A 27437-nucleotide genomic window follows, 5' to 3' on the forward strand; every position below is an offset into this window, starting at 1 on the left:
TTTTGAAAAACAGTTACTAATGTGAAGTTTAATAACAGTCAAGATACATACGGTGTTAAATGGAGGACAGACTCTGGTTTGACACAAGTGTATAGTAAAGATGGCGTGTGACCGTGAGCTCTGAACATTCATCTGAGTGCTGGCAGTGGTTCGAGACAAAGCCCCCAGCTTCAAGCACTGCATCATCTAGAAAACAGACAAGAAGTACACTGTATTGCTTGAAGTTTAAATAAAAAGTGTTCCTATAACACTTGTTTATACCCAAACCAATAAGTTTTTTCCATTTGCTATGATTTCTGTTCCTATATGTCAAAAGCACAAAGACTCTTAAATAAGCAAACTAAAAGTTGGGGGGTTTTGTGGTTTCTGAAAGAAAACACTTCAATCTATGTACTGCTCTTCTTATTCTTCCCTGGTAGTAACACAGCAATCTTCCTTCCATTCACCTGTGGCAAAAATGGACAACTTTCGCACTTTTTGATCAAAAATAACAGTACGATAAAATTTTTATTCGTATTTGCGATGCACACTCACGAAGAGCAATTTATATCACATCAATCATCGTGCAAAGCTTTCCTGGCACAGGAAAAATAACATAAGATTTGGGAGATTAGATTTACACATGCCAAAATTTTTTCTCCCAGCAGAACTACACTATTAACAAAAGTGTATTTCTAGCACTAAGTGGAAGTGGTGCACACTCACCATCAGACATTTATCAGTTTCAAGTGTACAGAAATCAAAGAAAAACATTTCAACTAAACTTTATACCTAAATTGTCTGAGATGCAGACGTTAGCAAGCATAACCTCTATTTCTAACTGCATATCAAAACAGACAACATTTGTGGAAAGCACTTGGTATGCTACAGAGCAATTTGTTTCCAGTTATCACCTCTGATTCTCCATTCACAGTTCGGGTTGTAACTCCCACTGTATAAATTCCTCCTGCCGAATCTTCATGTATTTTAATATTTGATTTTTTATTCTTTGCATCAATATCACGTGTGGTATCAAACAAATCAAGAATTTCTTCATTGTAAAGCTGAGGAGAAAAAAAAAGAAAAAATATATATTACTTTAGGAATTCCTCCAATTACTAATAAATTTGTGCACAGCACATACAAAAGATTCTAAAAATGCAAATGCCAAGGCTCTCAAAAAAGGATACTGTGAAGAATCCAAACTTACAAGGACAATAGGATGATAGACAGAGCAGCCATCTGCCCGCTTTGCTATTATGCCACCCAGAGAAGCAGCAACATCCTCCACATCATCAGATTTGGGAGAAAATTCTTTGGTGGTACCAGGCGACGGGTGGCACTGGATGCCCACAGAACGAGGGCAGCAGTGGTTTCTGCAGCAGGCACCTGCTGTCCTCAGGTTTGACTTTGCTTTGTTGATTCAGCTGGCTGCACTCTCCTCCAAAAACTTCAAGCTCACTCCACTTGCTCTCCCTGCCATCACACCTTTTCTCATCTCCTCTCTCACACCTTCATAATCCTACATCTCTCTTTCATTTAGATAAACTGTTCCTCCCCTGGAAGGAATTTAACATATAATAGCTTCTGTGCAAGCTGCTTATTAAAGACACCAACCAGGAGGCCAAAAATAATGTCATGGTTTCTTGAGCAGGGCTTTTGTACTTTCCTGTGTACATTACCTACGCTTTGGTGCCCCAGATTGAGTTATAACTTTCAGGCACAATCATATGAGTAACAGCAACTATTTACTACATGTTTCAGGCTGCTTAATGTTTACTGCATGTTTCCCTGGGTGTCCTGAAGGCAAGTACATGTACATTTAGTGGTCTTTCAACCCAGTGTCATTAAGCACATCAGCCTGTTAGGTCAATAAATTATACCAGAACCAGCAAAGACATCAGAAATTATTATGTAGTTACCAGTGTTAGAGAAGATGGATTATCACTTCATAGGAATGTTCTAAGTTATAGGAAAGATATTTAGATGCAACTGAAGATATCAGGGTAAACCAACCAAAAAAAAAGACCAACCAACCAAAAAAAAAAAAAAAAAAAACAAAAAAAACCACCACACAACAACCAAAAAAGCACACAATGGCAGAAAAGACAGCATCCCAGTGTCTTCAGTTTGCTTATGCCAATTCACTTTAGCAGAGCTTAGGCCAGACTGATCAAATCCCTGATCAAAGTCTCTAGGTAAAAGCCAAAGAACCACTGCAACAGATCTGTATTCACCCAATGTACTTTCTCATACACCAAAAGCTACAGGTTTTCTCCTCTCACAAGTAAAAATCCATCCCTGAGAAGAAAAGGCTCACCATTTGCGAATGTGATGCCTTTAAAACCTTGCATGTTAAACTTAATTATTGCATGTGTAAATTTAATTATTAGGCATAAATACACTAAGTAGGAGCCTTCTCACTAATGCTTTACCTTGCTATGTGCAAACAAACTGATGCCACAATTTAGAGAGGATCCTGATAATGCCCCTGCAATTGCATAGGACTGTATATGCCTGTCTTTTGGAGAAGCCAGCAGGAAAGCAAGGAGTTAAGAGAGACAAAGTGCAAACTAAGAAAACCAAGCAAGTAGCCAACAGAAGTCACTGTTCCCAATAGTTATCCAGCTGTCGGACTTCAAAGTTATTCCAAAATAAAATGTTGCTTCAGCTTGTTCAATGACTAAATTATTATTTATGTAATCCAGCCCTAATGGTAGATAGGATGGGAGGAAGAGAGGAAGAGGATACTTTCTGACACAGGAGTGTATGATACATAACTAATCAGAAAAAGCTCTTTCTGGGAAAGCTCCTATTTAGCCTCAGTATAATTTTTAAAAAGTGACATTTTGTTAAGGGAGAAGCTGTTATACATGTAACAACCTTTCTCTAAATTAGATGAGAGGTTTTAGGATGTACATTTCATCTGAAATACGTCATAATGGCTGTGATTCCACATATTATCACTGTAATGTTCAATTACTGCACTGTATTTTGAGACTCTCACAGTCACATTTGTAATGTCGTGTCAAAAAACCACGAGGAATTCAGAAGCTACACTGGCTACTACTCCTTACACTCCTACTGTTGCAGCTGCCTAAGCAGAACAGGAGCTGCAGCTCTCCATGTTCAGAGAGAACAGAAGACTCCGGCATTCCCACGTAACACACTCAGGCCCAGGCTCTCTCTAGGCAAACATTAGCCAGAGCAACCAAAAGCAGCGACAAACCTAAACCAGTGCAAAACTACTGACAGCCTGTTAAACTTTAAAACAATTATAGGAACATATGACTATAGGACTCAGTTTACTTCAGCAGTAATGAAACCAACAGCTTTTCTCTTGGGTCATATAAAAGCGGAGCTTTCTCCCCACAAAGTAGGTAAAGTCACAAATACTGAACTAAGTAACACACATTTACACCTGCTCTTCCTTAAATTGATTCTTCCTCTTCTTGTGTTTAAAGCATCAGATTTTGCATCTTGGTGGCAAATGTAAACATGTCACACCCAAATCAATCCATTTAAAAAAAAAAAAAAACACAATTCCATGGGCAGCAGACACAACATAAAAGCTGCAAGATTTAAACCAACAGTTGCAGCAGATCAGAAAGATCAAAGATCTTCTGGCCTCTCTGACCAGTAGCTGTGTCTACAAAACACAAAGGGAACAGTTTTTCCATAGCACTTCCACAGGTTTTCTCTGGGTCTAATGAAAGAGGGAATAGTGACACAGAAGCTCGATCCTAAACCACTGGGGACCACAGAAAACTATTTTTATACTAGGTTTCTCCTTTGATGAAAAGAACAGAACAAGTCTCCTGAACAGATTTTGCCATAGATTTCTTCAGCTTTCAAAGTGACAACAGCAGGTGAAGTACAGTCACAATTCAAAGGCAAAAAGTACAATTGATTTTTTTTAATTGTTTTTTACTAAAAGGTTTTGTAAAGAATTTCAAACAGGCAAGAGCAACAGGCTCTGTGAGCAAATATGTGCTGCAGAAAGAGACAAATGATGACTAAAAACCTACTTCTACACTTCAAAATAACCCTGTAAAGGGAACTACTAAAATAATTGGAATAAGATAAAAAGGCTGTTTTTCATAAATTGTAGAGGTGAAGCAAACTCCATGAAATTTCCTTTTGAAATCTTGAAGATTAATTCAAAACATCTTGTGGGAAAAGAATGTAAAAGTAGCAGAAGAAAAAACAACACTTTAATTTTCTTTCTAAAAAACCTCATTAAGTTACACACACAAACACAGATCATATTTACCTCTAAGAACTGTGCATTCACTTTAAAATCTGGAGGTGGAAGTCCTTGTTTAATAGCAGCTTGTTTTTTTTCTTCGATACATCTGAAGAGATGCTTAACAGCACGTGATATAATGCCTTGTTCCTCCTCTGTTATGTTGACATCAAATCCAGTGCCCATGGTGTATGTTTTGCCAGCACCTGTCTAAATTGAGAAAGGACTAGTCACTAGAACACATTAATAGTACCAAATCATCACAGATAAATGCAGTTTGTAAACCCTAGTCCTAGATATAGCAACTACTAAGTCAGTCTGTGATCTTTACACTATTAACATGCACAACAACAGGTCATTTTGAAAAATAGATAAAACAGTAGAAGCTGGACAAACTGCTGTTTATCCACAGATCACATGCAAGCAGGCAGGGACCGGTTCAATCTTTCATAACCTTTCCCCTGCAAAATTCCACTAAGCTGCTTACATCAGCCTTGAGCTATCATCTCTGAGGTCAAAAGAATAGCTAATGTTTTTAACCCAGACTGTTAATTAAAGGATATATTTTGGTGGTAGGAGCAGCATTTGCAATTCTTTACTGAAGCAGATCAAATGATTCCCTTAATTACGATGTCTGAATATTTCAGGTACAATATTGCCATTGTTCTCAGCTTACAAACAGCACCGAGGAATACAAGCTGTACCTTCACTAAGAAAATAATTAAATGTGAAGTCCTATATAAGCTGTATAAGTGTTGTGTTTTCACTTAATTAGTGGGTCAAGCCTAAGATGAAGATAGTATCACAGAGCTGAACATAATCTAGTAAACTGGATCTGCAAACTGCATTGTTTCACTAGGACTAGACTTCACCTAGTTAACTTGAGATACCTTGTTTAACAGTGGTGAAATTCACCATCCAAAACCAAATTCTTCTCAATTCCTGAAGGAATATTCAGAAGACCATAATATATTCTCTACATTGTGCTCAATGATATTTCAGCTTTGAGAACTTCAATTTGTGCCCAGTGTACTGAGAAGGTGTGTCCTCTACGAGAAGTTCTGACTTTGGAATCTGATCTCTACAGTTTGCCCACAAAAAAACAATGTGGCCTGAAGTTCCCTAGGATCTATTTTTTAAAGTTCCTCTTCCCAAAAAGCGTGCGAAAATGCAGAGGGATTGACAATTGCTCAGAAAGAAATCTCAGTACAACCTCTCTCTATATATCAACCAGTGAAGTCACTAATTCGTACTGCTGCATTGGGGTGAATTCAGGAATTACACGGACTCATGCTATTTTCAACATTACTATTAATTCAGAGCTACGGCCTATATACATCCTCTGTGTTTCAATGGCCATTCTGCACAGAATCTATACAAACTCCTAAACAGTCTCCTATAGGATATGTCATTTAAAATAAAACAAAGACACTAAAAACCACGTTTACGCATTCTGAAATTTAAGAGAAAGACTAGTTACAAGAAATTGTTTATTCTGAAAGAAATACTTCAAAATAAAATTGTAAAACTTACTTGGCCATAAGCAAAGACTGTGGCATTATAGCCTTCAAAGCAACCTTCAATCAGTTTTTCTATACACTGTACATAGATCTCTTCTTGCTGCGAGTCAATGTTAAAGACATAATCGAAAGTGAAGGCCTTATCTTTTCCCAAGAACACTTGAGGTTCACCAGGTGTGACAGATGTACAAATATGGCATCCTTCGATCTTCTCTTTGGCTAGCTGTGGTCTAATTCTGTTTCAGAAGAGACAAAAAGAACTATTAGAAATTATTATCAGAAACAGGAGCATACAAACAATGTAAATAAGAGATGTGAAAAGGACTCCTTAGTGGCTGAAAAATGAGAATTTTGCATCAAGCCAGGAAGCAGCAGTCTGAGGCACAGTACTGATGGCATCAGAACCCACTCACACAGATGCTCATGCAGATCATCTTCTCTTCCCTGAAGGGTCACCTTCCAATTTCAAGGTGATTACCTCCCTAGAAAAGTGTTTCTGTATGTACACTATGCATTATTAATGACTAACTTGCACGATCTAGTTCTGACCTTGAAATCATGCTTTTCAATTTTATCAGATTTCTTTGTTTTCATTGTATTTTTTTGATTGTAACAAATATGAAAAAATGCAGCATAGTTTATGTAGTAATTTGGGACCAAAGACCTCCAAAGCCTACATGCCATCTTAAATGAAAGCCTCCTTGCTACAAGAAGAAGGAGAATACTCACATTGCTGCTTTTCCTTCTAGAGGAAAGGAGCTTTGACACAGACAGAACATTCCTGTGAAATGTTGATTTCAGCAAAGTGATTGATCTTCAGAGAAAAAGAGTGGAGAAAAAACAAAAACAAAAAAACACCACACCACACACACACACCTGTTCCTAACAAATCCTAAAGGTAAGAGTGTCTCATTCCTCATTATTTCCCCACTGAGACAAATTCCAGCTTTTATTTCAGTTTGTTCAGTTTCTGAAAAACTACTTTGTACAACACAACCATCTTAGACTTCTTATATTCTACCATTCTATTAATTACTCTGCATTCTTCATACTCTTGCAGTCTTGTAAAAACTGAATTCTTGTACTAGCTCAGTGACTAAATAATATCATGGAAGTTTGTGATTCAATTGGTTTAATGGTTAACTATCAGGAAGAAAAACTTTAACTAATAATTTGTTTACAAAATTACTATTTTTTTTTTTTAAGTGTTTCCAAGTTCTCAAAGCAGCACCAATTAAAGTTTAAAAGACAGGGGACAAGTAAGGTCATATATAAAGGTGATAAAATCAGCAGTAGAGCTACACACAGAGTCATGGAATATTTTATATAAATTCTCCATTTATATAAAACTTCAAGCACCTATATTTACCTTGGTATAGCTACTTTATGTTACAGTGTCAAAGTCAAAGATTTGTATATACAGAGAACATTTTAAAGGCACATAGTCATTTCATACTCCATGGTTTAAGGGCAATGTCTACATTAGTGTTCGGTTTGGAGTAGCTGCGCTGTTCTAAAGCAAATTCCCCCAACATCTCCATTTATCACATGTTGGTTTGGATCAGAGAGCAGTTTCAGTGTGCACAAATTACACTCCTTTCATAGGAAACTAAGCCAAAAACACTCCTCTCCAGACATCAAACCTGTTCCAAAATCTAATGGGAACATAAGGACCCAAAACCACCTACAGGTCTAGGGCGGCCATGCCAATGCTTCAGAGAGCTCATCTCCAACAACTCTGAGCGGACTGCTGCAGATTAATTCAAATTATATCAGCACACATATAGTTTTGTTCAAGTTAAAAAATGTACTGTAAAAAAAAAAATAATCACACAGAGCACAATGTATCTTTCTATTTGTAAGGTTTTCTGCAGAAAACTTTTGAAAACTATCAATAAAAGGAATGATCATATGATATGCAAAATAGGTACAAATACTCTACAAACAGTATTTGCATTTAACAACATGGAATGCATAATATAGGTTACAGATTTTTCTCTCTAATAACAATAATTATCATGAGGGTTTTTTTTTCCTTAAATAAGAATGCTAAAAATAATTCAGGAGTTACATAGCTTCCTCACTAACAATTTGATCCACTAGTACCTGTGCCCACTAGACACAAAACCTGACAAACACATACCTAAACTTGTAAGAAGTTTATTTTATTCCAGACCAAACAACACTTTATAATAAAATAGCTGTTATTTCCAGACAGAGAAAAAAAGTCTTCAAAAATCAATCATACGCCTATCCTAAAAGAACTCCACACAACTGGAAAAGCTGAGCAAATAAAATATTGTAGCATGCTGCCTGTAACACTTAATATTTGGGAAATACAAACTTGGTACCTTATTTTACTGCTTTAGATTAATGCCATGAAATCAGAGGCCAAGCTCCTTCTTAAGACTAAGCACTCTCATTCTTTCACTAATCCAGTGCAGACAGCACAAAGGCAATCAATTGTTCTTACAAGCATGAACTCTGAGGGCTTCTAAAGCTCCAGAGGTACTGCTCGCATTGTTTTCTAGTACAAGGAAGACTAGAAAGATCTTTTCTTAAAAATCAAGATAGAAAACATTTTCAAAATCAAATAACCTTTTGTGCAACCCAAAAACCAAACTTCCCCCCAGTTCTGAAAGGCTTTTAGCAATGACTTATACAATGAAAGTTGACAACTAAAAATTATATGCAGACAGGAGATCTTCATCACCCAATCTGAGGTCGCTCAAGGGACAGTTCATGCCCTGAAATCCATACAGTTCTCTTGATAAGTTTAGGCCCAAACTAATGTGATGACCTTAAGGAGTAAGTAATAAATGCCTTCAACCCAATCTCTGGCCACTTCTGAACAGTGTGAGTGGATTACTTGAACTTCATGGCTGTCAAAATATATTATCATCCACACTGAATGTGAGGTCCAGCAAGTTGCGGTCCCTGTGCAAGTCTGCTCCTGTTCCAGCACTGGCTATAGGAACACTTCCTCCCCCACCCCACACGTCAAATGACAAAGTGATTTTCTTCTTCTGCTTACAGCAAAACCTTTCCCTCATGACTTAATGTGGCCACTTTTGCCAGCAAAGCAGGCATTGCCCATGCCTTAGAATGTGAAAGAGTTCATTTTGGTCATCTCTCCTTGCCCAGTTACCCACCTGGCAGTCTGCCACTGGGTTGGTTTCTTTTTCCTAGACCAACTTGACTTCACCCGTTTTGTCTTCTACATGGCTCTAGCTCATCTGGTTTTCAGGCTGCTCTATTAATTGTATACAATCATGTGTGTTCTACCTATTTCCAATCACATCTCTTTAGATGTGGCAACTTCCCAAACAGCATTAGGCCTTGAATCCTTCCCGCTCCTCCACTCCAAAGCGAACACACCCAACCTTTGTTTACATGCACTTTGCAGAGCCTCCAGGCCACACACGTGGAACTTAATCCCCTAAATCTATTCTGTCTCAGCGCACTAGGACAAGCTGTCTAATTAGGAAAAGCTAAAATAGCCAGTGATGGCACAGTAATGCACTGTATTTTACTGGGACTAATCTCTCAGTACAATAGGTGCACAATGTCTCTGCTAAAAATATTGTCAGCTAGAACAGACTCAGAAAATATAGTGCAGGACTACAGCAATCATCAGGTCAATACCTTGTGTTCTGCAAGACATCAAACTTCCTAGAACTTATTCCTGTTTAAACTAGATAATATCATAGTATCCCTTTGAAAAGCGTCCTATCTTAGTTTATTTCTAGGGGTGGAAAATTGTCCCTGGGATTTAAATATATGTTATTTATATATATATATGGATATATAAGGATACAGATATACATACACACATTTCCTTTCAGCTAGTGAAAAAATTTATCTGTGTCTGTTCATTTAAAAACCTCCCCATTACCTAATTTTTCCCCAGAAATCTCAACACATCTATGATCAAACCATCCATTAATTCCATTTCATATACTAAATAAAATGAGACCAGTGTTTTTTTAAATTTTGCTTCTCCATGTGAAGCATTGCAAATACTACTCTAACACAGGGTAATCATCACATTTACCTTCTCAGCACCCATTCAGAACAGCAATAAGCAAACAAGAATTTCTAATAGTGACCTATAAAGGGCAGAGCATTGAGTTATTCTGTTCTTGTTTTACAGAAAGAAAAGAGGAAACAATTTTTTAAAAAAATAATCACAGATTAATCTTTCAGATAGCAATAATTAGCCAGAAGTTGTGTGTTGGAAAAAATAAAAAGTTGTTTTTCATTAAAAACTCTGCTGTGAGGAAAGCACTTTTTTTCACCTTGCTCAGAAAAGCATAAGTTCAAACATCACTCAAACCACGTACAGTTCTTGAAACAAGTTAACCTGTAAACCCAAGATGCTCCATTACTCCTCTCTTACAAATGTTATTAAATTTCACACAATTAAGTTTCACATGTGGGTATGTGAAATATTAAGTCCAAGAGCACTTACTAAAACATTTAATGAAATATAGCAGGCAACATACACTGAGAAACAAACAAAACAATTCCCTCTCCATTCTATTCCATTACATTTACAATCACCAATTGCTGTATGCAGTTCAATAAGGCAAGTGCTGGATTTTGCAGCTGGGACACTGCAACCCTGGCTGTACATACAGACTGGGAAACACAATGCTGGAAAGCAGCTCTGTGGAGAGGGATCTGCAGGTTCTGGTCAACGGCAAGTTGAACATGAGCCAACAGTGGCCCTGGCAGCCAAGAGGGTCAACGGTGTCCTGGGTGCATCCAGCACAGCATTGCCAGTCAGGCAAGGAGGGGATTGTCCCGCTCTGCTCCGCACTGGTGCAGCCTCACCTGCAGCACTGGGTGCAGTTCCAGGCACCACAGAATAAAAAGGATATAAAGCTGCTGGAGAGTGTCCAGAACAGGGCTAAGAAGTTGGTGAAAGGTTTAGAGGGGAAGCCATAAGGGGAACAGCTAAAAATCACTTGGTTTGTTCAGCCTGGAGAAGAGGAGACTGAGGGGAGACCTCACTGTGGCTACAGCTTCCTCACAAGGGGAGAAGGAGGGGCTGGTGCTGATCTCTTCTCTCTGGTGACCAATGACAGAACCCAAGGGAACAGCAAGAAGATATGCCAGGGGAGGTTTAGGTTGGACATTAGGAAAAGGTTCTTCCCAAAGAGAGTGCTGGAGCACTGGAACAGGCTCCCTAGGGAGGTGTCACAGCCCCAGGCCTGACAGTGTTCAAGAAGAGACTGGACAACACCCTCAGACACATGGTGTGAACTGTGGGGTTGTCATATGCAGGGACAGGAGCTGGACTCAATGATCCTTGTAGGTCCCTTCCAACTCAGGACATTCTGTGATTCTATGAAACCATTCCCAAACACACTCCTTCACAACAAGTAGAGAATAAAGAAAGCTAAACAGATTTAAATACTGTTTGCATAAACTTTTCAGTACTTTTGCTAGCACACATTGGAAGCTTGCTTGCTTCTATCACTATCAGCACCTCCAAATGAGACCATAACTATAGTATCTGTATGCATTTATCTGAACTAGCTGATCAGTATGTTAATTCTTTACTTCTCAATGAGGTTTGGGGATATGAAAAAAGCTGGCATATGACAAACGTCAGGTCTACGTCTTGTTAATACAGCAATAAGGACACAGGAACAAACCTGGTGGCTCCTGCCAGCAACCGTCACCCATTAAGAGTTTGTTCGGTTGCCAGCACATCTCAGCACAATGGCCCCCGCACCTCCGCTGCCTGGGGCAACACGGTCTGTGGTGGTAAATAACACTGACAGGTAACAAAATGTTCATATTTGGTGAGTTACCATTCAGTACGTTTAGTACAGATGTAGTTCTGCAATGCTGCTCTCAACATTTTCAAAGAGGTTTTTGGTGGCCAGTGAAACAAGCATCAGAAGTCTGAGAACAGTTTCAGTATGCTTTCACTCTGCTTTTTCCTCCAAAAACACATGCACGTACCTAGAGTTCATAAAAAGTGTAAAAGTACTACACCTTCCAGCCCAACTCCTTTTGAAGAAATCTCAATTTTTATTTTTTTTTTTTTAACTCCACTTCAGAATGACACAAAATCCAATGTCTACAAATAATACCACATGCTACTCTTTCCTAAGGTTAGTAAAGAAATAACCCCCTACACTTCTATGATAAACTACAGGTAAAGTCTATTTGTCTTCTGCTTTTCATTTAAAGAGCCAGCTAGGCAGTTGCCTCTGAGCAAGTCATAAATATACTGTTTTATTGGTAGCCCTTAATGGCCTTCAGTGTGGATTCCATTTGTTTCAAAGGCCTACTATGGCAGAGAAAACCCAAGCCTTCATAAAATACTTCAGTGACTGAATAAATAATGGAATAAAAACCACCTGTATAAACAAAAGCAAAGAAAGTGTAAGACATATTCAGGGTACAACAGTGCCACTTCTGCAGAAAGACTAACTCTATTTTTAGATGCACACTAGTATTCAGCGGTATCAGTTAATGGTATAATTTTATGTTAACGGTACCAGTCACTTGCATTAAGATCTGAAAAGGACATGCAATTACAGATATTCAGGTTATAGCAGTTACACGAGATGCTGCCCAGCAGTCAACCTGTGGCAACTGGCCACCCAGCATGTTGCCAAGTCTTTCCTCCCACCACAAGTCAGCTCCCATCCCATGAACCTGCTTCGGTGCTGAGAAGCAGGGGCACACACCAGTCACCCAGCCAGGGTAAGCAGCACCAGCTTGCTGCAACTGTAACTCAATCGCCCTTATGCAAGACTTGGGCACCGATCCCATCAATGTTTCTCTGAAGTTGCCATGGCTGCCATGGTTTAGGCCAAGCTCAGCACTGCCAGCAGGTGTTGTGTGGGCCCAGAGCCCACAGAAACCAGGCAGACTCCAGGTGTTACTCGGCCTAAACTTACACCAGCTCCCTGGGCAAGTGAGGCAGATGTTTTGCACATGTACCAGTGCTTGCCTTTAGACATCAGGAAACTTTCAGTAGCACCAGGTAGGTATCTCAGCGCAAGTTTAGCAGCACCAAAGAATAAAACTCCCCAGGAGCTGGGCATAAAAAATTATTAAGGACTGTGGCAGAAACTACATCAGGATACATGTGGTCCAGATTTTACTATTAAGTCCTATTAAGATACTGATAAAATGGTATTAGCACCCCTTCGGTCCATGTGTAGCCATTAAATATAACTATTAAGCCCATAGCTGGCTATCCAGCAACATCAGCCACTAAATTACCAAATGGGCTCCAAGATATTACATTTCAATAGCTAACTTATTTTACCGCAAGCAAAAAAATCCCACCCTATTCAAAATACACATGCAGAATATTTTTTTTCAGTGCTGCAGTCACTTCCAGTTTGCTCATAATGAGAAGACAGCAAATGGAAAACTGGAATTAAATTAAGTTGAGGAAATGTATTACTGGTGTAATTAGATTTGTCCAGTTCTCCTCTACAGTCAACCTCTACCTCTTCAGCTACCTTTTTTTTTTAACACTAATTTGATTTCATAAAACAATTACCCTTTTCAGGAGCTCATGTACCCATTAACTGTTCGCATTGGGGATTACATTCACAGTGCCAGGCTGAGGCGGTTCTGCAGGCTGCTGCTTTCCCTTGGTTCCCGACATACCGTATTATAACCACATCCCTGGGCAGCTGCCACAGCTAGCCAGAAAACAGTTTCACAGTATGATTTCAGATTAATTCTTGTGCAATTCTGTAACAGTCTGGCAGGCTGTGCAACGCAGATGGCATCTTCACACTGACAGGCAGAGTCCTGTGTTTTTGCCAAGAAAACACAGGGAGGGGAAAGACCCAAGTCTGTCCTCACACAGACCTCCTGCTGCCCCACACGCTCCCTTCCCATCCCCACCTCCCAGAGAATGGCTAACAGACCCTCCAGTAGATCTAACAGACCTCCAACATCTTTCTTTATAACATGAACACATGCTTTCATTCAAACCTCTTCCTTGCAATTTCTCCTGGACTAATTTACTTTCCAGTGAGTGAAGAAACCCAGTTTTGAAAAACAATTTGGCTTTTGAGAGAGAAAAGGGGGCACTGTGTTGCAGGATTTGTACAGGCCTTGATTATTTCTAGTTCAAGACAAGGTCAGCTGCGATGGAAAAGCAGCACTGCCATAAGCTTCCAGGTGCCTGCCAAGCAGAGAACTGGCACGTCTCCAAATCCAAGTGCAATTTGATTAGAGCTAAACCGATATTGGAAGTGACATTTCTAAGGCAAACAGATTTTTAAAAATTGTTCTACTATGCTACTTGCCTTGTTTATGAACATTTAATGTTATGTCTCCCCACTCTCAAAGCTAGAAGAGAAATAACAATAATATCTTGGAGAAAATGAGATCTAAACAAATGCAGCAAAGTTTAATTTACAAATTAAGACTTGAAATATTTGAAACATGGAGCTATGCATTCCTAAAATTAAAGTTCAAAATTAATCTCATACAATACAGGAATGTAGGCACATCTGTATCATGCAATAAAGTTGCAGAATATAGACCTCAGTCCCAGTAATCATGGTCAAACATACTTTGGTGTGGAAAGCGACTGCAGACATCTAATCTCCAGGTAGCCAATTAGTCTGGAGAAGCTGCCTCTCCTCATTAAGGAGCACAAAAAAGTAATTTTAGAGAGTAAGAGGTATGAGGAAGTATCTCTGCTGTTACAGCACAGTTGAACACAGTGCTCAGCTGTACTACTAGCGTGGTTGGCATTAGCTCAAGGTCTGGACACCATGTTATACAAAATGTGTGGACATAACCTGAAATATTCAAGTCACTCACAGGCTACTCGTCCTGTAAGAATCAACCCTGAAAATATAATCCATGGGAATCTTTTTCACCTTCTAAAAAAGGAGCAAAAAGGAACTCCAGAAGCTGCTAACTCATTCCAGTTTTTATTTTGAGAGGTAGCTTCTAGTCTTTTAGAAAACCCTATGTATAATTTCAGTTTGTTTGTCCGCTTACACTGCACTTTTGGACATCAGCCCTCAGTCTGTAGAACAGCAGAGACATCCCAAATGCCTAGTTCAGGCAGGAAGGGCAAGTCCCTGCCCCAGGTGGTCTGAAAAACCTAACATCTCCAAAAGGCCTGCCATAAATCAAATACGTGTCTTCAGAGCCAAAGGAAATGCAGGAACAAGGGAAATATGTAACCAAGAAGTTTACCACAAGGAAGCAGAGCCATGTGTGGCTCTGGGTTAGGATGACTGCTCCAAGTCACCAAAGCTGTAGTTTCCCAAAGGGTTCAACCAGCAAGAAGTCTGCAGTTTGATGGTTGTGCTCTGCATATAGTTATATACCAAGCCAAATATCCAAAAAACAAATCAAGGTGAGAAGAACTGCCTTAAACTGCACATGAAATCTGTGTCTCATGAGTGCACTTGCTCATGCACAGAAGAGTTAAATGCCATCTTCATTTCACTGGTGGTGTTTCACATCAATTACTAGCACTGACAATACCAAAGACTAGTAAAGCTTATGAAAAATGTATGGAAATAACAAATGATGGTCACAGTGCTTAAAGAACAAAGACGTCACAAATTCAAAAAGGAAAGAAGAAAGAAAGGTCTCTGGTGTGTCCCTGGACCACCCTCTACAACTACCGCAGACATAGATACAAAGGGGTCGATTAGGTAACCAAGTGTATCTTTTTTTGGAAAAGGCTTCATGAAGAAAGCATATATGAAAGAAAGAGCATCACACTCTATATTTCTTTTGCAAATTACGGGTTTTTTTCCTCCAAAATTTAGCTTTAACATGTAAGTTAGCAGCACTCATCATTCCTGCTCTGGAGCGCGTAACTATGAGGAGTGACTGAGTCATGCTGCTGGTAAAGCTTACCAGAGTCTGGTATTAATTATGTAATTAGGGCAGAATCAAGAAAAGGTGTACACTCTCTGTGGTATCCTCCTGCTATACGGCTGAACACTTAACAGAGATTAAACCTGCTAAACAAATGTCATTATACATAACTTAATCAAAAGTGAGTTTAGGGAAAACTTGAAGAGGGCACAGCCCAGCAGCGTAGCAATGAGTCATGGTAGCAAATGCTGCTGATATTTTACATACACTTTGTTTCCAGAAATTTTAGAGTGCAAGAATTCAACTGAGATAAGACAGTACTGTCAAAAGCAATGTGGTGAACATAGGCTATGCACACACCCCCCTCCTCAGAAATACATTGTGGTCACTGCTGCTTTATCAAGCTACAGAATAACATAAAAAACCAAACAAACATGAACTACACACAACCACCACACAAACCACACAGTCCGAGTGCCTGCAAACCTAAACTCAGTCACATATAGATTTCGGGAATTTGGGGATCGTTCAGGTATATCCTCTGAGCCACAGCCCACTCAGCCTAACACATCCAAACACACCAAGCCCATAAAAGGTACACCACTCACAACACGAACATGGATGGTGTCAACTCTTTATAAAGCACGCTTGTAACTACTGTATAATTACCAGAGTCAAACTTTACTAAAAACAGCTTTGTAAGACAGCTGGTTTCAAAAACATTGCCCACAGCAACACAGTACACCGATGAACGAACTAATAATGCCCACACAGTATTTTCAATTAGACATAGAATTGACAGTGGCTTTCTGGTTCAAAAACTCAGCACTCCTATTTGTAAAGCAATGACGTTATTTCTGCACACCCCCACCATTGCTTTTTTTTTTTTTTTTTACCTGTCAAAGGAATAACTTTAAAACAAAATCATTCCACACAATAAAATAAAATATTTTAAGTATACACATTCAGGATTTCTCACATTTCTAGTTTCCAGCTCCTTTATGGAAATCAAGAACAAGTGCCACAAGTATATTCAGAAATAAGCAAACAAAACAAGGTTTATTCACTACAGGAAAACTTTTTTTTTTTACATTAAAATATGAGAGAAAAAAATGTAAGATTGTCCAGATGACCAAAAAACCCCAAACACCTGTCAGTCATACCAACAGTAGGCTTCATCCAATTTCTTCCTCTTAACAGTTAAATGTATGTATGCCAGAAGTCCACTACTTCTTCAAAATAACCCCTTTTGAAAAACTAGGTTATTACATTTAAACAAATTTAAAAGTATTTCCTATGTCTTCAGCAAAGGAACACTTAATTATTGCCTTTCTTACCCAGTTTCCCTTTTCACCAACACCCTCACGCTGCCCTACCCACATACACACATCTATTCTCCCAGCCCTCAGAGCTATAGCCCAGAAAACACTACACATTCACACCAAGATTACTGTAGCTCTGAAAATTGTTTTCATTTGTTTTACCTTCCTACAGAGAATTTATCTTCCCAGTTATATATTCTCAAGTCTAGGGCGGTTGGTTGTTTTATACTCATGAGCCACAGGTCCAAGAATTACTTTTAACCAACCTCATTTAACTCAGAATAAAGTTACCAACTTACTTATTATAGCTAAAGCTACAAGCCACTTCCCAAGTAATTACATTAAATAATACAACAAAAGAAAAGAAGGATCAGGTCAGTTAAAAGAAAATTACAACTTGTCATTATTCATTACTGAGATGACTGCTTAGCTAACACTACTAAAATAACAAGCAGATACTTCACAACTGGACAAGACAGCTAAAAAACAGTTTCAATAATGTGCTCTGAATAGTGCCTTCACTCTCTGCATTTTCAGTGCGACATTCTTGGAACAAAAACCACCGTGTGACTTTCTTGCCACTTCTTATAAAAGAAAAAAAAAAAAAGGCAGCGTTGTATCCATAACACCCGATCCACCAAGTTCCAAAGCAAACTGCAGAAAATTTCTTCATATTTATTGTTGACTATTTCTAATGAACAGAAGTTGCTCTGTCTCAAAACAGAAGGTAGACTGTTTAAGCAGCGACTGAAAGCTCTGAGCTGGTAAATCATAACTGTGCAGTAAGGAAAAATAACCCACTTGCTTTATTTAGTACTGTTTTATTCTAGAACTCGCAAAACAGAAATGAACAATGTTATCCACCTTTTTCAGTCCTTCTGGTTCAGCTACACATTTTTACATGTCTAAATGCCAATCTGCAATTTTAATTCTTTCCTTCATGTCTATTCATCCTATTTGCAAGGCTACAAAAACATCCACATTAGCAGCAACAGCATCAAAAATTAAAGCTTAATTTTTCCACCCTTCTGTTCCTATGCAGCGACTCCGTATTCAGCTGCCCTGTGAAGACTTGGCCACCTCTCTCCTTTGCTGGCTTCACATGACGCTTTAAAAGAAGGCCCCCCAAAAAGTTAGTTAAGTCAAGGCAATTCAGGAAACTATGCTAGAAATTCAGGAGGTAGCATTTTTCCACACTGAGTCACATTCTGAAATGATTGCTCAGTACAATGCTGGATGCTCTTTTGTTTCAAGCAGCATTTCAGGCAAATATAAACTGACAGTCCCTGAGCATCCCCCCACCCCCTTCCTCCATTTTCCAGACCCCCCCCACAGCTGAAATATTTTGCAAGTCTCTTGGTCTATGTTGCCCACAAATTTTCAACCAGGTGCAAAACTTGGGTAACCTACAGGCTATAATCTGCTTTTTTCTAACTGAAGGTTGATTTTTTTTTTTTCAGATATGGTGGAAAATGACAGGATTTTTTTTTTTTATGTTAATGAGAGAATATTTAGCATTTATACAGAAACACCAGTGGAAAGCTGAAATAATTGGAGCTTAATTAACAAGAAGTCAAAATAAAGGGGCTGGTCACAGCTGACTAGGGAAACAAATTTGCAGTTGGTATTGCTATAAAGGGCCTTGCTCAACACCAACTATGCAAGAAATCCACTGGAATATGGAAGTTCACAGGAAAGCCAATTTCCACTCACAAAGTCACATTCCAAGGCCAGCAGGAAGAGAACTCTCCACAGCAGCAACATCTGCATCGAGGGCTGAGCTGCCACCATTTCACATCCTCAGCCTTTCTTCCAGTCACATCTATCCATGGAACTACATAATTGCAAGGCAGTAGCTTCTCATAGACAAGTATAATTCTCTTCGCTTATACACCTTCACTTCTCACAGAAGTAAACACCTGTAGTGCACACTCAGAATGTATTACCCGAAATAAAGGCAAGAAACCAGCATGATCCTAAGCTTTTTTATATAAAACAGTTCTGGAAGAAAGTCAGGAATTTTATTAAAATGAAAACCTGTGCCTAAATGTGGATACTGCATAGAAAAAAACTTTCTGGCTGATAAACCAGAAACTTTTTCTAAACATGAATAATTGGAATATTTCAATTTATTTGATTTGGGCAAAGATATCTACATTAGGCAAAAAGCTGCAGCCACTATGGCTTCTTCCATGTTGCCTAAGGCATTAAATTTCCCCACTTCCACTAGACAACATCTTCTGTTCAGTGATGGAGAAACATATTAGAGAATGCCTTAAGTCAAAGAAAACGTTTAAAAATGTAATGACTGATGCTTATCACCTGACTAAAGTTGAAGACATGAGGTTTCAGTATTACTTCTGCTAATTCTCCATTAAGAGTTAAAGCTACCCAAATAACTTGACTATAATATCCAACATATCACTGGAGATTTTAACCTAACAGAAAGCGAAAGGGGCTCTGCTGCCTCATCAGGAAAATATAGGTTAATTTCACATTCTTGACTTTCAATAGCATGTAAAATAGAAGAGGCTGCTTGATTTTTCTAACAGTTGAGCTCCCACTCCAGACAGGTACAAAGTCCTTGTTGGCTAAGTTGAACAAATTCAGTGTGGAAATCATTGTGGAAATAGAGTCATTCTCCTTGTTTAATTGCTACCAGCATGCATACCTCATTGAACTAGCAAGCCTACAGTTTGGAATTATCACTACTAAAAATAATACTAGTACATTTCAACAACATTTTAGCTCCAGGAGAGAGCACATCCATTAAGTAAGTGCACCCTGGTAATGCACCACGATGTAAACCTACACATTGACAAGTCAGCTACATAGTTACCTCATGACATGCACACTGTGAATAAAATCTAGACAGAACTAGCTACTTCCTTGCTACTTGTATCTGCTTTAAACAACTAATATCTAAGATGGCATAACAGTGAGGCTAAATACTTTCTGCTCCAGCTTTTAACTGTAGCCTTAATTTTTCATTAGGGCTCAGGTTCCCTGATTAGATTACAAATCCAACCAGATCTCCAAAACCATTAATGCCAAGTCACTTTAAAAAATGATAAATCACGCAGCAAGGTAGCTCATACAAATGAGAAGCAGTTCTCTCAATTGTACATTACAGGCAGAGGCGACTCTGCCCCGGTTTCTGGAACAATCCTCCCCGCCGGGCGCAGCTGCCAGGCTGGCCCGGCTCTGCCAGGCTCCCTCAGCTCCAGCGCACACAGAGCAGCAACACCTGATCCAGGGATCACTTCTGCCTGCTGAACCCTTGGCTGCAGCTCCTTGGGGACAGAAAGAAAAGTCTGTCCTGACAAGCTTCTTCAGGGTCAAATCCCATTTCTTTGTATTGACTGAATTAAATCAGCTCTTCTTGGCACATAATACTTCTAAGTCTGGCGCTTCCCAGCTGCTCTCAGAAATCATCAATGCAAATCACTTGTGGTTTGTCTGCTTTAGAGTTTGTAGTCCCTCACGCACTGCAGGTAGCACAGATGCTTTCAAAACAATTACTATTGTTATATAAAATAAACAGTTTCAAATTTACTTAGAAATTTAAGCTTACAGTAACTGTTCACTTATCAGGACTATGATGAAACCAACTGAAATGGCCGTGGTCCCTGCCACAAAACTTGCAACCAAATATCTCATCCCTCTGAGTACTTAACATCAGACAAGAGTTCCTTTGGTTGAAATGAGACCTAACACCCAACAGGACTGTGCACAAAGGAAGGTGCACACAAGGTTTCCAGGATCCATACCTAAGCTAACAAAAACTTTGCTGGAAATGGAAAAGTGTGAGTTCACACAAAATAATGGAGTAATGGCATACTGGTAGTGCCCAAAGGCTAGGGAAAGTCTTACACTGAGGCTTATTTAAAGCTTTCATAAGGGGTCATACATTTATTAAAAGCTACAGACAAATATATCTACATGTTAATTCACAACCAGAGCGAGTTCAGAGAAGGGTGACGAAGCTGCTGAGGGGCCTGGAGCACAAGTCTGATGAGGAACAGCTGAGGGAACTGGGGCTGTTCAGCCTGGAGAACAGGAGGCTGACGGGAGACCTTATCTCTGTCTACAACTACCTGAAAGGAGGGTGTAGCATGGTGGGTGTTGGTCTCTTTTCCCGAGTAACAAGCAATAGGATGAGAGGAAAGTAGCCTCAAGTTGCACCAGGGGAGGTTTAGATTGAATATTAGGAAAAAATTCTCCATGGAAAGGGATGTCAGGCACTGGAACAGGCTGCCCAGGGAAGTGGTTGAGTCACCATCCCTGGAGGTGTTTAAGATGTGGTTGCTTAGGGACATGGTTTAGTGGTGGACTTGACAGCGCTAGGTGAATGGTTGGACTTGGTGATCTTAAAGGTCTTTTCCAACCAAAATGATTCTATGATTAAAGCTGTTTAGACTGTTTCCTCACCAGCACCAAGAAGTCAGAAGACCGCATGTTAACACAAGCTACAAACTTTCCTTCATCTACTGCTGTGAATCAGGCAGCTGCCTCCCACACCCAGACACACACACAACTTTCAGTCCATGGCTGCACTTGGGTTCAGCCACATACTGCCCCTGCTTTCACAGTCAAACTCAAAACAAAAGACAAAAAAAAACCAAAAACAACAACAAAAAAAACATACCACTATAACAAACCTCTAGTGTTTTGGCCAACCTTGTTTCCATTTAAAATAACTTCCTTTAGCACTACAAATAACATTTGGGGGATGGGGATAAGATGTAGAAGGCTCTTTACTCCAGCAGATGCTAAGATAACAGATATTTTAAAAGTAAAGTTGAATATTTAGACAAAACATCTTAAGGTAACAGGTGTTCTACAGAAATTGCCATGAAGTATTAAACAAGGTCTTAAAAGAGTGTACTAGTAGATTAACACTTTTTTCCTAGAACTCCCAGATTTCCCCAAAATAAGTACTTAGAATTCTTCTACAATAGTCTGCTCTTACAATTTCAGTGTCAAAGCTAAAGAGAAAAATCACTGCATTGTTTTAAATTTTAATATTTAGCTAACTTACACTACATAAAATTTTAATTGTATGATTAAACTGCTTTCACCACTGAATCTGAAGAAATGCTAAAGCAATGAATAATGATAGCAATGAAGGCTCTTTCAGTTCTTTTTTTTTTCTTTTTAAATAAGATATGGACAGGTTTTTTTCTCTTTTTTTAAAAAGAAATATGACAATTAAGCAGATAGTACCACCTTAATATCCTCCCAGAAAAGTTTGTTTCCTCCTTAGTTACCACTAGACTTTGCTTGCCCATGCCTTATCACTTGACTTTTGTTTACACAGAAGTACAGAGTTCTGTCATCAAATGAAGTGTAACTGCAATGCAGCCCTTATGTAAGCTTCATCACATGAATAATTAGCAGGGCCTGTAGGAAACTACAAATAGCTTATTTCCCAACTGTATTACCAGAGTTAACCATTTCTAAGTCCACTGAATTAAGAAATAGTGACTGATGAATGGGAGCAAGGCAAATTGAAGCAATAAGTGAGCAACAGATTCAGGGCAGAGAGCTGGATTACCTGGAACTAATGGAAGGACAAGATTTCGTTGCCTCCTGAAGTTTGAGGTCAGGACTTGTTGCACTTCACATACAATCATGTTTTTAACTAAATACATAATTGGATTCTCAGTTAAATCCAGTTGGCTGGTATTATACAATGTCAGATAATCTTATCAGCATCAAAATGGATCAAAAATGAACACAAGCTCTTGCATCTTTCCTATTCTACCCATCATCATGCTAATCTGGAGGTACCACAGTTTTCAGCTCCAAGTAACAAGGGTTCAGCCCTGTGTTCCCGGGCAGCCGCAGCAAAGCAGCACATTTAGGTTGTTGACCTCTAATCTACAGCAGCAGTGTTGGCAGAGGGGTCTTGCAAAGGCAGCGAAAATGGAGCAACACAAAGACTCAGCAGTTGGAAAATAGTACAGCAGTGACACTCCACCTAAAACCTGCTGTCACAGCAGGAACCGCCAAATTCAGTACTTCTTGCAATTCTAGCCGGAACCATGGGGTTCCTTAGAAACAGTAAAATCTGATACTCTTAAGTCCTTTTTCACCTACCATAGCTAACAATTTAAAGTAAACAAACTAGACCAGGACTCCAGTGAGAAAAACTTTACCAAAAAAAAAAAAATTGGTTTTCCTTTTAAAAATATACCTACATCCCACATAAGAAAGGTCCTTGTGCATTCTCTAGCTCTGATTTTCGCAGCAGTCACAAGCACACTGGACTGAACAAGTCCAATATATACATAATAAGGATATCCAGAAATATTTGTGAATTGGAAGAAAGGAAAAAAGCTCTGGCTGTTCCTGAACCTTTCAAAATCCATAATAAAACTGGAAAGTCCCCAGTTCTACACACTCTTGCCATTCCTACCTAGCTGTGGGGGAAGAAAGGGAGAGCTTTGAAAGTCCGTTTCCTCTGGGAACAAATCTTTTCAGCTCTTTCTAAATTCATTGAATATACCCCCTACCTTTGTGCTCCAATTGCACCTCAATCAATAAGCAACAGGAGTCTCCCCAGCACATTAAATACTGAATGAATACTCAGAAGATGGGATCATTGATACTCCAGCACCAGAGCTGACCCTATAAACAGCATCAGATGTCCATGACTTTGTAGCTTAGCCCTGCACTGAAGGAAAAAAAATAAAATAAACACCAAACAAAAAAAACCCCAATACCACAACTAATACAAGTCACACAGATTATTTAAATGCTACCAACTTTGGAAGCAAGATGGCCACTGTAGTGTCCCCTAACTGGGCATTTGCTCATATTGGCACACAGAACTGGTGTACATGGCACCATGCATATGGTGTATAGGGTATATGGCACCACCCACCCTGACTGGCAGCACTATAGCCAAAGAACCCCCAGTACTGGTAATGGCTGCAGCAGAGAGAGATCCCTTAAACACAAAAATCTTTCGGTTATTTCTCCCAGAAGTGCCTGATAAGTTATCTATCCAGTATCACTTTACATCAACCAGCACTAGTGTTCACATGTTAATAGATTCATGTCTTTGTTTCAGTCTAGCTGTTTGCCTTCTGGTGTTTCCCCTCATCCAACTATAACATCTCCAGAGATGGAGCTTTCAGCCTCAAAAGACAAACAGGAAAATAAGCCTCAACAATCTAATAGTTATATTGCACTTTAAAAGTAAAGTAACTCAGAGAGAAAAAGTCTTACAATGTGTTGAATGTATTAATACCTGAAACCTCGGGTTACAACATAACTTAAAATCATGCTTTAAATGGACTGGTTTTGAATATTTGAATGATACCCCCAGAACCATTCTAAAGGATCTGACATTCATAAGCTGGAGGCAGATCTTGCAGAAATGACGAGGCAACTAAATGACAAATGCATTATTAGCTGGCAAGGAAGAACCAAACCCAAAACATTACACCCTATAGAAAACAGCAAGAGTGACTCAAGAAAAACAAGTTTACAAATTTAGTATTTGAAACACAGTTACTATCACCAAAACATGTAATGCATTAATACACTAAATTCAAATTGTAGTGCTGTTGCTCTTTTGAGAAGAAAGTGGGTTAACAGTCAGGATCTTACCATTTATTTGTTATTTTCAGAATGGAAAAATAACACAGTGCCAATTCATGTAACTTCTGAGCAAAGGAGAGGACCTCTGACACACACTGTGTACTGGAGTGACCATCCCCCTTTGCACCAAGGGGGCAGCAAAACAGGAGAACAAGTGTCACTAGAACAGCACAGTACATTACACATGATCTGCACCACTGGATATCCCTCAGTTAGACATATAGCCTTGGCCAAAAGAAGTTTAATACTAAATTGAAAAATGCAAGTATGAATTACAGAATATACATATAAAAAGGCAGTCAGTCATCCCAATAGACTACAATTAATCAAATTTCCCTGACATATCTGATAAAACTTGGAAGCTGGTAGCATTTCTTAGCTGCAATATGACTATCAAAAGCATATATCCTCAGGAGATGCAGATATCATGAGCTTCAGAGCACTTTAGTCAGTCTACCAATACATTCTACTGTTTTAAACAGATTGAACTTCAACCAGACAACTCTTACACAGATACCAGGCAGACATCCAACAATACAAACCAAGCTGAATGTTAACTTTGCCCTGTGTTCCACACACATTATATGAACACACAAACCCAAATAAATCAAATTTTAAAATCAATTTTTCATAGGCAAGACAAAACCTGATAATGCACAAATTATAATTTATTTCCGAAGAGTCATAAGAAACTGTTCCAAGATAAGTAACTGATGCTCTGGGTTGTATTCACAAGATTATCACATGCTTCATGTGATAAACCATCAACTATTGTATGCATTTCTTTCTGACTTACAGAAGGTATTGTTTGAACAAGCCTGAAGAACTGAAAGAAAGAAACATGAACTTTCATGGGGGGAGGAGAAAGGGGAAACAAACACAATTAATGTATGAGATGGCTGAGGAGAGTATGAACATCTGAAAAGCAAAGAAACATTAACAGTGATGGAGGTTAACTATTCTCATTAGTCAGCTTGGTCAAAAGAATAAGCGAGTTTGAACTGTGGCAGAGGAACTGCAGGCAGAAGGCAACCACCACATATTCCCACTGGGAGAAGAGGAAAGTGGATTGTTACCCATCACTGAATCACACTCAAAAATGCTTTCACAGCAAACACATCACATCTGCCATGAAATAGTCTTCAAAACAGGCCAGGGAGGGTTGGACAAGGGGAAGGGATAGACTTTAAGACAGAAATAATATAGGAACCATGCAAAAGTCTTCAGTACTTCATGCTCTGTATGCTTACAACATATTACCTCCTCATAGCAGCCATACCACCAGCACCACTGGGTGACTGCCATTCCTCCAAGAATCTGATCTACAGTATTCAGAATTCATCCAGAAAAGTGACCGCACCCCTGTGCTACATCTGTCACCCATATCTCACCCTTTCCAACAGATCACAGGCATGGAGCTCTTAAATATCTTCCTGGTTTTTAGGTCTTGCCTGCCATCTGCCAAAACAGAAGATTGCCAAGAAGACTGAGCCAAGCTTGTTACCGAGATTCACATCGAGAAAACAAAAGGTAAACTAAAGCCAGAAACTTTCCAACTTGGCATAAGGAAAAATTGCCCATTAGGACAGTCAAGTATTGGTTGCTCAGAGAGACTGAGGAACCTCCATCCTCAAACTTTTTTTCCAAGACCTAACTTGATGCGGCCTTGAGCAACCTTGCCTGAATTTAGTTTTGACCCTACACTGAGCAGGAGGTTGCATCAGATAACCTCCTAAGGTCCCTTCAAACTTGAATTAGTCTAAGCTTACCCTTCCAAATCTGTAAGGCTTTATTGTTCATGTGGACATCGTCACACCCCTGTAAACGTATTCTGACATCTGAATGGGATCATTCAGCCATGCTGAATTCAGGTCCTGGCACTCAACATGCAGCTTCACAGAATTACAGATAATTGCTATGGAAAAGGGCTGGAAAGGTCATAGAGTTTATTCACCCACCCTACTTTCCGGACCAAGGTAATGTTGACTACATCCAAAACATTCCAAATAGTTTGAACAGTTTTTAAAAGTCTCCTATATAGGCAATTCCACATCTCCACAGAAAAATCATTCTAGAACATCCACCCAGACCTCCTTATCTGTTACTTTTCTTACTGTAATTTAAGCCTATTACCTTGTATCCACTTTGCCTTGAACAGGAAGAAAAATGTATTAATCAAATACAAAGTAGAAGGGTCTACTTTGTATTTTATTCCAGTTATTTCAAGACATCTCTCAGCAATCTTCACTCCTCATCTGTCACACTATGGAACTGGTCATGTTTCCTAGACAGTCATTTCCCTCCTCTTTTCAATTCCTCTCAGTCCGCATTTTTCTTGATCTGCAGCACCCAAAACCAAATACTAGACATCAGCCAAGAGATAAGCAGTACTGAGAAAAAGGTATGAATTACTTTGCACCTTACATAAAGCTCCAGTTTCTATGTATACTAATTTTCTTCTTTTGCCACTATACAACACTACGGTTTCATGTTTTTTTAATGCATTATTCATAATCACTTGAATTCTTGCCTACAGCAGCAGTAGAGAGTGCACTGGCCCTTTATTTTCAGTTATCTATCATCCAAAATGTAGGCCAACACAATTTTATGCAAGTCCCTTCTTCCCAAAGCAACATCTCGGCATTCAGCAGTCAGGAGAGTTAAACATCACCAGAAGCATTGGCCTGGCAGAGGCCAGCCCTGCTGTCAGGGCTGCAAGCACAGAGCAAAGCACTTTCATTTGAAGCTCTCAGCTGTACAATGTTTATTCCTCTCAGGGGCCTACAGAGGCTTTACTTGTTGACATTTAGAGAACAATGAAAATTCCATCTGTCCCCCAAAAGCTTTGCAAACAATAATAATGAACCAACAGTGGCCCTGGCAGCCAAGAGGGCCAACCGTGTCCTGGGTGCATCCAGC

At 39.2% G+C, this 27437-nt stretch overlaps 1 protein-coding gene across 11 annotated transcripts in view; it reads right to left on the reverse strand.

Annotated features, from left to right (window-relative positions):
* The window catches only part of KIF21A (kinesin family member 21A), a 93132-nt gene that overhangs the window by 54056 nt on the left and 11639 nt on the right, over window positions 1–27437 (reverse strand). For all 11 annotated transcript variants that reach the window (XM_065837020.2, XM_065837004.2, XM_065836995.2 and 8 more), the window contains exons 2-5: window positions 5759–5981; window positions 4253–4435; window positions 894–1043; window positions 52–186 (exon numbers count right to left, since the gene is read on the reverse strand). In XM_065837020.2, coding sequence (XP_065693092.1) covers window positions 52–186; window positions 894–1043; window positions 4253–4435; window positions 5759–5981 — 691 coding nt within the window. The remainder of the gene's footprint in view (window positions 1–51; window positions 187–893; window positions 1044–4252; window positions 4436–5758; window positions 5982–27437) is intronic.

Source organism: Patagioenas fasciata, chromosome 1, assembly GCF_037038585.1.
Source record: "Patagioenas fasciata isolate bPatFas1 chromosome 1, bPatFas1.hap1, whole genome shotgun sequence".
NCBI lineage: Eukaryota > Metazoa > Chordata > Aves > Columbiformes > Columbidae > Patagioenas > Patagioenas fasciata.